Raw genomic sequence first — 13,407 nt, 5'->3', positions numbered from 1 at the left:
GGGTGCAGATTTGGGGCTTTGCTCTCACGTCGTGGGTGTGGGGAAGTGAGGATGTTTGCCCAAAGAGGGACGGGCTGGATGCCACTGGCCACTGCAGGTCAGGGATGTGGAGCACCGCCCTGCACTGGGCCCCTCTGAGCTTGTCCCCATGGTGACCATGGGCATCCACCTACAAAATCCGAACCTGCCGCCTCTGGTCTGAGAGCTTGGGGTGCATCACTGCACGTCCCTGTGGGGCTTATACGCTGGTGGTGGGAGATGCTGAATACTGGGGGCGAGCCCTCAGGTAGGAGGATCAGCTCCGTGGTGGGACTGAGCCCCAAGGGAGCCCGAGTGGTGAATGGGCAGTGGGCCTGCAGGGAGGCGAGGGGATCGCACAAGGACCTGCGTGAGTAGGCGGTAGGCAGTTCTAGGGAGGTGCTTGCCCGGGTCTGCACAGCTGTTCAGTGGCCGATCCGCGGTTCCACCTAAATAGTTCTGTGCCTCCGTGTGTGGCCTTCCCTCCCCACCCTCAGGGAGGACCTGGCCTTCTGTGAGCATCAGCTCACCTCCAGGATCACCTCATCTCTGCAAAGTCCTCCGGGCAAGGAAGAAACGTGGTTCATTTGTCAGCTAAGTTGCTGCTTTTTCAGTAGTACCTTACGGAAATTTGAAACATATTTTAAAGGGTAATTAAATATCAAAAATAGCAGACGTTCACTTTTTGCAAGGAGAAATTCTATGGCTTGATCTCGCCTTGGTCACGTTTTATCGTTCTCGTGCAGTGAAGTAATTAAAGATGCTAAGTGCTGCTGAGCAAAGCCAGGCTGTGGCTAGACTGGTCCTCTCCTAAGTGCTGCACCAGTTATCGGGACAGAATGAGGACTCTTCCTGTTCATCCTGAGGGTGTCCTATGCAAGTTTTGGTTACTGAGCAACAGTAGTCAAAGCATTTTCATATGCTTTGTCTCATTGTTCTATTAACAAAAGTATCAGATTAGATAGAGGGAATGCTCGTTTCTTAGGAGATGAGGTATTTGACAATGGTAAAATACAAACACAGGAAACAACATGATTTTGAGAAGTTTTCTGAAGTTTCTGGTAACCATGAAGGAATTAGTAACTTAAAGTGATTGTTTCCTCTAAACATCAAAGTCAAACAATGAGCTTTTGTTGTTTTTTAATAACTAGGTTTTTCTTGCTTATAAAAACCTGGGGGAATACTGAGAGATAAAAATCAGAAAATAAAAACCACTCGTAATTCTGCTATCCACATGTCATCTCTTTGATCATCTTTGTGCCTCTCCCTTTTATCATCTATGCAAATGTAAAGAGCCCTACTGAAAATTAACATGAGAATTTTCTCACATTATTAAAAGTTTTTCTACCACGTGATATTATTGGCCGTGTAGCTTTCCCCTATTACTCTAATTTTTAAAACAAATTCCCTACACAGTATTCAGTTTGACCTCCATTTGGGGGAGGCATTTTAAACACGAGTAACTGTGTTACAGTGAGTAACTGTGTCTGCTAATACTTATGCATTTGTATAAAGTCACTTATTTATGTAAGTCATTACATTTGGGGGCTTCAAAATCACTACAGATGGTGACTGCAGCCTTGAAATTAAAAGACGCTTGGTCCTTGGAAGAAAAGCTTTGACCAACGTAGACAGCATATTAAAAAGCAGAGATGTAATTACTTTGCCAACAAAGGTCTTTCTAGTTGAAGCTTTGGTTTTTTATGTATGGATGTGAGAATTGGATTGTAAAGAAAGCTGAGCGCAGAAGAATTGATGCTTTTGAACTGTGATGTTGGAGAAGACTCTTGAGGGTTCCTTGGACTGCAAGGAGATCCAGCAAGTCCATTCTGAAGGAGATCAGTCCTGAATATTCATTGGAAGGACTGATGCTGAAGCTGAAGCTCCAATACTTTGGCCACCTGATGCGAAGAACTGGTTCATTTGAAAAGACCCTGATGCTGGGGAAGATTGAAGGAGGGAGGAGAAGGGTTCGAAAGAGGATGAGACGGTTGGATGGCATCAACGACTCGATGGACGTGAGTTTGAGCAAGCTCCAGGAGTTGGTGACGGAGAGGGAGGCCTGGCGTGCTGCAGTCCATGGGGTCGCAAAGAGTAGGACATGACTGAGTGAGTGAACTGAACTGAACTGATGTAAGTCACACTTTAGTGAGTAGGGATGTTTGTGCATCTTTATATGCATCTCTGATTTTTCTTGGAATAAACTTCTGGAACCAAGAGTCTGAATATATTGAGTCTTTTTAAAATAGCTTTTCTCTTTTAAAAATTAGATATTTATTTATTCCACTGCTCTGGGTCTTAGTGGTCGTGTGCAGGATGTTTTTTCAGCCACAGAAAGCAGGGTCTTTCGTTGTGCCCTGCAGAGTCTTGGTTGTGGCGTGTGGGCTCGAGTTCCCTGACCAGGGATCCGACTTGAGCCCACTGCTTTGGGAGCAGTGAGTCTTCGTCCCTGGAGCACCAGGGACGTCCTTACAGCTTTTCTGTGAGAAAGTCTGTGATAATAGACACTTCGAAGTGCTCTCTGAGAATGTCCTTCCCATTGACCCCTGCAAGCATATGGTAGGATCACTTAAAGAAATGTTAATTTGATAGGAAAAAAAAAAAAAGACAGCTTGTGGGATTTTGTTGATTAATAATGAAGCTGAACTTTTATTTTCATGTTGTAACTCTGGTCATTCTTCTTGGATGAATTGTTTACCTTGGCTGTTTGTTGAAAGTATTCTATTCAGCATATGAAAGGTGACCACAATTACTCATATTTAGAAAGCTTTTAGTGTCTCCTAGACTTGTCTCCTATTGCAAACTCTGCTTGGCCAAACTCAAGATCAGTTCCTGGCACCCTTCCCCTGGGCCTCCTTCTTGAGGCCTGTCCTGGGCCTGCCTCGTCCAGGGGGTAGGGTGGGGGGCAGCAGGAATCCTGCTAAGTAGGGCTGGGGATTCCTGTCCTCGGTTGGTCACCCTGGCCTGCTCTCAGCAAGAATCCTCACCCTTGGCGTCTTTATCCGTAGTTCCCCACCTGCTGACCCCCCCACCCCCACTCTGCTCCTCCACTCTGAATCCCCGGTTGCATTTGCTATATTTGGAGTTAAGCCCAGTCTCTCTTCCTATTGTGAAAATCTTGTTATTGAGGAGGGGAGATAATTGTTCCTTTTTTTTTAAATCGGAGCACAGTTGCTTTACAATGTTGTTAGCGTCTACTGTAGAGCAGAATGAATCAGCCACACATACATGTATCCACTCTTTCGTGGATTTCCTTCCCATTCAGGCCCCCCAGGGTGCTGAGTTCCCGTGCGTGCAGCGGGTCCTCACTCGTCGTCTCTTTTATGCGTAGCTGTGTGTGTCTGCCGCTGGTCTTGCCCCAGTGCAGTAGCCCGGGATAACACTTTCCTTACTGGTTTCACAGGTGCCATCCTTAACGCCACAGAGCGTACGTATCTGAGTTCATTTAATTATCTTCACGTCCTTGTGAGGTAGGCACTATTTTGCAGACATGAAGACTGCGGCCCAGAAAGGCTGCTCACTCGGCCCCTGTCACACGGCGGTCAGCGTGGGGGCCAGGAGCAGACCCAGTCTGCTCCTAATGCCGCCACAGGTACGGTCTCACGGGCTTCAGGGCTGGGGGGAAGGGGGCTCGTAGATTTGCAATCAGCAGAGACGTCCCCTTCTAAGCGGTTTTATTTTTCTTCGTGTTAGAAGAAAAAAGTGGATATATGTATATATATATATATATTTACAAGTATGTATGTATATATATAAAATCACATTTTCTTTATCCATTTGTTCTCCGATGGACACTGAGGTTACTTCCTTATCTCAGCTATTGTAAATAATGCACAATGAACAAGTGTTTAGATATCTCTTAACATAAAGACCTCTTTCCCTTTGGAAATACACCCAGAAGTGGGATTGCTGGATTGTCTGGTAGTTCTATTTTTAAAAACATTTTGAAGAACCTCCATACCATTTTCTGTTGTGGTTGAACTGATCTGCATTCCCACCAACAGGGAACATACTATGAGAACCAGCAATTTCACCGGAAAAAGCGATCCTGTGTGGACTTCTGTGAAACACTATGAACACAGCCGTTACTTGCCAGCACTCTGCTCCCCTCAGGGGGCCTCCTGGTGGCTCAGAGGGTAAAGCGTCTGCCTGCAATGCGGGAGACTTGCGCTCCATCCCTGGGTCAGGAAGATCCCCCGGAGAAGGAAATGGCAACCCACTCCAGTGTTCTTGCCTGGAGAATCCCATGGACAGTAGAGCTGAGCGTACGAAGTCTGTGTCGGGGAGCAGGAAGTCTCTGTCCCTCTTGAGGGTAGCCGCCCACTTCCTGGGGGAGTGAAAGTAAGTGCCGAAGAGCGGACCTTCAGCTGTCTCTCTGCCATGAACAGGGTCCACTTGCAGACGCCCAGATCCCAGATCTGCCCTGGCCACACGTCTCGGCATCCTGCTGCCAGGACGCACGAAAGCACCTGAAAGGGTGGTCTGATGTGACTGACTGAAGAGCAAACAGATAATGAGGGCTACTTCCACAGTTACGTAGTCTCCTGAGGTGTCATCAGGCTATGACTCGCACATTTGTGCTCAGTCACGTCCAACTCTTCATGATCCCACGGACTGTAGCCCACCGGGCTCCTCTGTCCGCGGGATTTTCCAGGCAAGAATACCGGAGTGGATTGGTTTAGTATAATTCTCCATTTCACGAGTGCCTGCAGCCTTTAAAAATGCAAACACATGTGTGTTCCCAAGTGCTTACTGATTTCCAGGCAAGAGCAAAGATCCTAATGTTCAAGGAGCTTTCTTGGGGGAAAGAATCTAAAAAGAGCAAGAAAGTTATGGGGTGAAAGCAAATCAGCAATGAATTCCGACGTGAAGGGCAGCTGTTGTTAGGACGGTAAACAGAACTGGCGATGCTGGCGAGGGGCCTGTGAGCGCCCGCTGGTCGCCAGGCACCGCTGGGATGTTGTGACAACCAGCTATAGAGGCTCAGGCCGGCACGAGTCCCCGGCCCGGACTGGAGGTGCACACACCGGGGCCGAGGGCCAGCTGGAGCTGCGCCCAAGCGCGCAGAGCTGGGGAGGGCGCGCAGGCACCTGGAGCTCGGCCGGATGGGGGTTCCGCTAGATCAAGCAGCAGAAGAGAGGAGAGGGCGGGATAAGGGGATGGGTGCGCCGACCTCTCTGGCACCTTCCTCTCCGGGAGGCCACCTGGGCACCCTCTGCGTTGGCCCAGGAAAGACAGTGGGCCTGGTTGTTTTTCTAGGGAATTAAGAGGCGACTAGAACCACGCCTGAAAATGCTGCAGCGGGCCTGACAGGCCTCTTTATTTAAAAACAAACATCCCATTGTTTGGTAGCTTTGGGGTTTGTTTTGCAAAATTAAACCTGGCGATGGAGATCAGATTTTTGTATCCCTTCACTTTTCATGAAAAAGACTCAAGAGAAAAGAAATGTATTATATTCTTAAATGGGCTTCCTTGGTGCTTTAGACAGTAAAGGATTTGTCTGCAATGCAGGAGACCTGGGTTCTATTCCTGGGTCTGGAAATTCCCTTGGAGAAGGGAATGGCTACCCACTCCAGTATTTTTGCCTGGATTATTCCATGGACAGAGGAGCCTGGCGGGCTAAAGGCCATGGGGTCACAAAGAGGCAGACACGACTGAGCAACTAACACACACATGTTCTTAAATACTCTTGGAAATAATGCGGAGGGTTTGATTTTTTTTTTTTTTTTTTTTTGTCATGAAAATAAGTCTTAAGTGGCGGCACCATTAAACTGTCTTTTTCCTCCCAGCTGAGTTAACAGCTCTTCTGTGTCATGGTTGAGCGATCTGTGTTCAGCCCTGGCTGCCCCTGGATTGTTAGGAACAAACAAAGCAGGAGACAACGTCTAGTGACTCAGATCCCCGGGGGGCCTGGGCACCCGGCCGAAACTTCCTGGTGCGCGTAAGGTGTGGCCGGAGGTGGGAACCTCTGTCTAAAACTCGACTACCCAGACTCCACACGCCCAGCTCCCCAGGGAGTTATTTAAGCACCTCACTTACACCAGCAACTTAAAACCCACTCGTGTTTCATTTCCCTTCTCACCAGCATTTGTAGCGGAGAAACCTTGGGAACGCAGGCTGCAGAGCACCACCTTCACGGTGTAACGCGAATAGAAGGAGATGCAGAGTTTCGGTTCCCAGTACGCAAACCCGAGGAAGCGGTATTCCGGCTTTCGGCAATGCAGCAATGCTGAAACGTGTCCAAGGCAGTAAACCTGCATGGCACTAAACCAGAGCCCCGTCACCTCCCGCTGGTTTGGGTTACGGACAGGGTGAGCCCTCAGAGTTTGCAGCCACAGGGTCCCAAGATATTAACAGGGAGTCCCTGCGTCAGGCAGGTGAGGTCCTTCCAGTCCCATTTACAAATTCAGTTCAGTCGCTCAGTCATGTCTGACTCTTTGCGACCCCATGAATCGCAGCACGCCAGGCCTCCCTGTCCATCACCATCTCACAGAATTTAGAGGGAGGCCCAGCAGTCCCTAACAGGCCAGAGGGTTAGACACGTTTGGGTCGGGATCAGACACACGTGGACTGATTCCTGTCCTTCTACGACTCAGCCACGTGAGCTTGGAGTTATGGGCCTAAGTCAGACTTAATGGCAGACTCTGGACACTGACCCCAGGGCTCCACCTTGCTGGGCCCTTTCATGCTTCCAGGACCCCCTCGCCCCCAGGTGGCTCACTGCCTCTGGGGGGTCTCACTGCTTCTGAGACCCTTTACCCCGGTCCCCGACCCCATCTAGCTCTCATTCCATTCAGTTCTACCACCATCATCTCAGGACATGCACACTCATGTTCTCCTTTCTGCGTGCTGACTGGGTCTGGGTTGTGTGCTGTGACATCCTGGGCTGTGCTCCGCCGATACTCACCTGAGTCCCCGCAGGTGACGCCCTGTGGACCCGCCCTCACGCAGTGTGACCGCAGCTGTGCCCACCCCCCACTGCTGCTCCCTGCAGACAGAAGCCTCCGTCCTCTGGGCAGCACAGAGCAGTGAGGTGGTCACAACATCGCCGCCTTCTTGCACGCCACCCTGGATTCATCGAGTTCAGCGTGAGCACATTTGCAGAAAAGCTTTCCTCCCATGGTCAGTGCGGTTGTGCTGGGGGACCCCCGCAGCCCACAAGGTGTCCAGGTCACGTCAGCTGTAGGCCAGGCTGCCCCCTCCTCAGGGTCTCCCCGCCAGGGGCCTGGGACTGACGGAGAACGGGGCAGAGGAAAGAACGGCGGAGCGACCTGGCGACAGCCCCGCAGGGCGCACCGGCCACATCCCAGCGCCTGACACCAGGGCTGGCTGGGGGCAGGCCCCCAGGGCAGGCCCGGGAGGACAATATGAAACATGTGAGACAAAGGCGGCCTTCTGTCAGCCTCTTCCCTCCTGGCCTCTCCTCCACATGCAGAATACATGCCTGCCTCCCCGCCTCCAGGCTCCATGGCCAGGACTGTGGATCTGAGATCGCGGGGCCAGTGCTGATGGGCGGTGGGCTGGGGTGTTCCTTGAGAAGCTCCTGCCGCCTCTCCCACGGAAAGAGGTCCCAGGCCGTGGTGTCTGGCTTGTGTCTCAGCCTTCTGGAAGGATCTGGTAAGGAAGCTCCCAGGGGAGGGGAGCTCCAAACAGCGTGTTGATGCCGCCATATAGAGCTTTGCCCCATCTCAGCTCTTTCCCCGAAGACTGTGCTGTTGGACGTGAAATACTCATCTGACTGATTTCCACAGACTTTTACTTCCATAGATCAACCCATTGTGCGTGCTAAGTCGCTTCATCGTGTCTGACTCTTTGCGGCCCCCTGGACAGCAGCCCACCAGGCTCCTCTGTCCATGAGATTCTCCAGGCAAGGATACTGGAGTGGGTTTCCAGTTCCTTCTCCAGGGGATCTTCCTGGCCCAGGGATTGAACCCAGGTCTCCTGCATTGACAGGTGGATTCTTTACATTTAGTGCCACCTGCAAAGCCCTAGATCAGCCCATTAGTTTATACATTTTCTTTGCTTCTCAAGTTATCTGGGGTGAAGAATCATTTTTTTTTTCTATCTTCAATTTCAATGAAATTTTAAAAAGACCTGCAAAGTACACGGCAAATTTTTCTATTATTAATTCAACAGACGTAAGGCTTCTTTGACCTACGTTGTAGCCCAGATGGCTCTAGTGGTGAAGAGCCTGCCCGCCGATGCAGGAGACGTAGGAGACCTGGGTTCGATCCCTGGGGCAGGAAGATCCCCTGGAGGAGGCAATGGCAACCCACTCCAGTATCCTTGCCTGGAGAATCCCATGGACAGAGGAGCCTGGCAGGCTACAGTCCATGGGGTCACAGAGTCGGACATGACTGAGCAACTGAGCACACATGAAAATTTCCACTTTCAGTTTTCTAAGCGGCTTTTGAGTCCTTCCTACCGGCTTCTGTGCTCATCTCCCAGGGACCAGCTTTGAGCGTCATGGCTCTGAAGGGCCTTTGCCTCCTTGTGGGTTTGCGCAGTGCGTCAGGTTTAGAACCTTCTGGATGTGACTTTGCTTCTGACTAGGAGCCTGAACTCAGCTCCTGACAAGCTGACGGAGAGAATCTGTCCAGATGAGGGAGCTTGCACGGCACACGTCTTATCAGGCCTTTGCTTTGGGCCTCCCCGGGTCTCCGTCCGTAAGCCCGTGCCGTTAATCTTCTCGGTTGCTTTCAGGCGAATGATGAGCTGTGCGCGCGCCCGGCCGTCCTTCCTGTCGCACTTCAGGTGGACAAGCGTGGGCTTGTCGAGTGCAACCGCAGAGGCACCGGCGGCCACCACGTCACCCCTCCCTTCGCAGGGTCCTCTTCCTGTTCTCTGACTCTGCTTCGGAGAGTGCTTCCTTAGCTTCGGGAAGAGGCTGTAATCTAACTCATCGTCTGTTTGCTCTGAAAACCAGCGTGGACGTGCAGAGGCCGACTGGATCACCGTCAGTAACCGTGCTGCCAGTCCGAGAAGCCAGCCCGGCCTCTGAAGCGGTGAGTGCCACCCTGCTGGTGGACGCAGGTCAGGTTTCCCTGGCTTTCTGTCAGGCTGTGTCCTTCCACCTTTCCTCTCCGTAATGACAGTCATCGAGCACATATGTATTGAGCGCCTTTTGGTTCCAAACAAGGCTGCGTAAGTGAGACTCTTGGTCGGAAAAAGTAGAAACCAATTCTGAATAACTTTGCAAAAAAAAATAAAGGGAATGGATGGGAGGGATGGTCAGCAGCTCACAGAGCTGATGCGTCTAGAGAGCAGCTGAGGGAAAGCGGGCAGGATGGAGGAGACCAGGGGTGAAGCCACAGGCGGGGACCGTCACCAAGGCCCACACGCCCTGCTCCGCTGGCCCGGCGCCCCGATGCGCCCAGCCCTCAGGATCTGAACACGAGATCTCCTGTGGGCAAATGCAGGTCCCAAGCTCGGCTGACGCTGCCAGGACCTGGCATTTGAGTAGAAGGTGGCGGGGGCTTCCACGAGCAGGTGAGTGTGGACAGTGACCAATTGGGGGTCTTTGCAAGCGTCTCCCTCTGGGACTGCACTCTGGCAAGTCAGGGGGCCTCGTGTGTCCTGCAAAGAGAACGGACGCCCCTCCTCCAGGCCAGGGAGGCCCAATCTCCACGACACTGACGGTGTAGGGTGGGCTGTTCTCGGTGGCTCCGGGTGGGCCGGCTGCCCGTGCACTGGGGGACATCGAGGAGCACCTCTGGCCTCTATTCACTGAGTGCACGAGCCGCCCCTCCTCAGGAATGACGACCGATAGGCAACAGTATCTGCCCCTCCTGACCGTGACCCCCATCAGAGGTTTTGTTAAAGTTCCCCAGCCCATGTCAGAGCCCTTGGAGCAGAAACCCCGGGACCTGAGGTTAGAATTTGCTTTTTAAAGTCTTCCCTGATGGTTTTATGCACGTTAGAGCTTGAGTGCCGTGGATATGGGAGCTTTGTAAGTGGTGGCAGGGGAGGGTGGTTAGGTTTCCCTTCTAGAGAGGTCGCTCTGACAAGCAGAGGAGTTTAGAAAGTCCGGGATGGAGAGGATGAACCTGCGATGAAGACCGAGGTAGACGTGGAGCAGAGAGACCAGATGTGAACCCTCGGGGGTGAGTCTCAGAAGACGCTCTGTGGGTGCAGGGACACGTGCCCGAGCACCCCTAGATTCCTGATTTGGAGGATGGCGTGACGGTGCCCGAGATTGGGAAAGTCAGGGTGACTCCCAGGAGAAGAGAAGGAGCTCAGAGTAGGACCCGTGGGGCTCCTGGGGCTGACGGGACCCCCTGATGGAGGCCAGTGTGGAGACGGGGTGTGGTGCCGTCAGCAGCCTGGGGGTCACCGCAGAAGGAACAAGAGGGCAGAGCAGAGCCCTGACAAGCCAGCGGCATGTGGGCAAGGGGAGGACCCGGGAGACAGATGGAGGGCAGAGGCCAGGGAGACAGGAGGAGGAGCAAGGGGAGCTGAGGGAGACCGCAGGAGTGGACCCCCGGCCGGGTGCCAGGATGAGGTGATGGACAAGGGCCAGGGGTCTCATACTCTGTGGATAAGAAGTGGCCTTTGCAAGAGTGATTTTGGTAGAGTCATGAGAGTAGAAATCAGATCACAGCAGCGATAAGTAAGGGGCGAGACAGTGAAGGAGGAGAATGCCGTCTTGGGAGGGAACAAGATGGTTGACAGCACTCCCCGGGGGCTGAGAGGCAAAGGAGGATTTCTGTTTGTCCTTAAAGCTTTTGCCATGTCGCAGGCACACATTCTACCTCACGGACGTAAGCCCACGTACTTTGGCCAGTTTTGATATATGTCGCATCTGCGAAACCATCGCCACGATCAAAACGGTGGCTGTGTCCTCAGCCTCAAATCTCTGGTTTCTCCTGGGAAGTCCTCCCCCCATCCTCCCCCGCCCTCCCCTCTCACCCCAAAGCAACCACTGACGGGCTTTTCATCACAATCGATTAGTTTGCGTTTTCCAGAATTCTATCTGAGTGGAATCCAAGCTGTTGGCTGTGACGTATAAGGTTACTATAAACACACACGTGCACAGACGTTCCTACACTTTCTTCTGGGTAAATATCTAGGCTTGGAAAGGGGATTCAAATCGTAAACTATGATTAACTTTTTAAGAAACCAACGTGGTGGCACGTTTCACGTCCTCACCGGTTGGAGGCCGAGCTCTGTACCCCAGCCCACACTTGGAGTGGCCCCCTTTTCAAGTTTAGCTGTTCTCTTCGGCCTCTGGTAGCATCTCATCCTGATTTTGACTTGAGCAACATGTTTGTTTACCAACCCTGGATCTTCTCTGCTGGGGTGTCTATTCACATCTTTTGCCCATTAAAAATGTTGTTTCTGGTGATTTTCCTCGTTCTAATCTTAAAGGGTCCCTGCACTCACTCTGCGTGTGTGTGTGTGTGTGTGTGTGTTTTGCAACCTCTCCAGGCAAGAATACAGGCAATATTCTCCAGGCAATACTCCAGGCAAAATTCTCCAGGCAAGAATCCTGGAGTGGACTGCCAAGCCCTCCTCCAGGGCATCTTCCCAACCCAGGGATCAGAGCCCTGTCTCCTGGGTACCCTGCATTGTCGGGCAGGTTCTTTACCGTTAGCACTGCCTGGGAAGGCCCGCTCACTCACTGGAAAGGGATCAAATATTTAATGAGGAGAAATTATGAAAGGCTTAAGAAATGCTAGGCTTACACAGACACTGCCAGGAATGTGGTTTTCTTAAACAGTGTCCTTTGTCTTCGGTGTTTTTGCCCCTGTGAATGTGTCTTGTTTCTTCAATGACTGAAAGATCAAAATGCAGACACCACAGCGTGAAGCAGCAGCAGGATCCGATAGAAATCCTGAATCCACTTCTTGAGGAAACCGCGTTGCAGCGCGGGGTCCCCTGGGTGCCTCTGTGGCCTTTCTCTCCTTTCATCTGCTTCATCACCAGCGAGGGGGCAGCCCAGCCCCCAGTCCGCGGCCCAATCCCGTGCGGAGGTTCAGGCTGTCTCCAAGGGAACCGGGACGGTCTTCCTGTTGCTTCCACCACCCGCTCCGAGTCCCGAGTCCTGTAAGCGCATCTCTCATGTAACAGGAAAAAACGCAAGAGGGGAGCTTTGCCTGCTGATGAGAAGAAATCACTCGGCCCGGCGGGTCTGTGGATGGGGGCTTCCCATCGGGCTCCCTCCTCCCCCGCTACTGTGGGCGTCAGGGGCCCGCGGTGCACGGAGCCCCCCAGACAGCAGGTTCACAGGCCCAGCAGCGGGGAGTGACAGGATGCTACAAACGTGGAGGCGGTGAGAGCAGGTTGCCATGACAACACAGGTGAAGGCCCAGTCGGCACAGGGCCAGCCTGGTTTCTGTCTGCTTGTGGGCAGAGCATCCTCTTCTGGTTGGAGGGCCGTGCGAGCCTCTCCCAACCCCCCAGCCTCACTGTGACCTGCAGAGGAAAGGAGCTTCACACTGGGGTTGTGTGTGTCCGAATCAGAAACGTGTGATGCCACGGTGCTCGCCCTTAGTATGTGAAATGCAATCTCTTCTCTTCTACCACATTTATAGTATACAGAGTATGTTGCATTATTTTCTCTTCTGTTCCATAAAAAATGATCCACTAAACTGAATGCATGACCCTAGCGGTTGCAGACTTGAGGTTTGGAAAAGTGCCCAGATTAATGGATAAACTTTCAGGCACTTTCCTAAATGTGGTCAGAGGCTCACTTGCTTTCTTTCCTCTTTTAGGCAGAAAGAAACTGAGGCACAGATTCACAGACTTTCCTCCTGGGCTCCCAGCTGAGCGGGCAGGGTCTGGGCAGCCAGGTCAGGGTCCTCCCGGATGTCCATGGCCTCCTGGCTCAGGCAGGGAAGGGGTGTCTCCAGTTGCAAAGGAGAAGTTTGTTTTTTAGCCACTTTTAGCTGGGAAAGACTGATGATAGGAGGAGAAGGTGGTGACAGAGGATGAGATGGTTGGATGGCATCACCGACTCAATGGACATGAGTCTGAGCAAGCTCCGGGAGTTGGTGATGGACAGGGAAGCATGGTGTGCTGCAGTCCACGGGGTCGCAAAGAGTCGGATATGACTGAGCCACTGAACAGCAAACAGCACTGAAATACAGTGGCCTTTATGGGGGCTCTAACTGGTATACAAAGGCACTAGAATATAATTTCTTTCTTTTCTTTAAAAAATGTTTTCAGGGATAAAAGTCCATATTCTTGGTATTTCCAAATCTCCCAAAGCAATTCATCTGAAGTTTAGAATATTTTCTGGGAAGGTGTCCTCCAATTTGTAACATACATTGTCAACATATTTTCCTCTAGAAATGCATTTCAATTTGTCTTTATTTTTGTTTCAACATTGAGTTTATTCAATTTAAATTTCTCTTTTTAGATTTTATTCTACCTGCTTCTGAGTCATAG

General features: G+C 51.7%; 1 protein-coding gene across 1 annotated transcript in view; it reads left to right on the top strand.

The window, feature by feature from the left end:
- The first annotated feature begins 6,276 nt into the window (after positions 1-6,276).
- The window catches only part of LOC138989157 (uncharacterized), a 103,383-nt gene continuing 96,252 nt past the window's right edge, over positions 6,277-13,407 (top strand). Inside the window, exons 1-3 of the mRNA XM_070376463.1 lie at positions 6,277-6,329; positions 7,454-7,635; positions 8,773-9,023. Of these exons, the coding sequence (XP_070232564.1) occupies positions 6,277-6,329; positions 7,454-7,635; positions 8,773-9,023 (486 nt within the window). The remainder of the gene's footprint in view (positions 6,330-7,453; positions 7,636-8,772; positions 9,024-13,407) is intronic.

This window comes from Bos mutus, chromosome 9 (genome assembly GCF_027580195.1).
Source record: "Bos mutus isolate GX-2022 chromosome 9, NWIPB_WYAK_1.1, whole genome shotgun sequence".
Lineage (NCBI taxonomy): Eukaryota > Metazoa > Chordata > Mammalia > Artiodactyla > Bovidae > Bos > Bos mutus.
The sequence above is the reverse complement of the archived record's forward strand: the minus strand, read 5'-3'. Positions and strand labels throughout refer to the sequence as shown.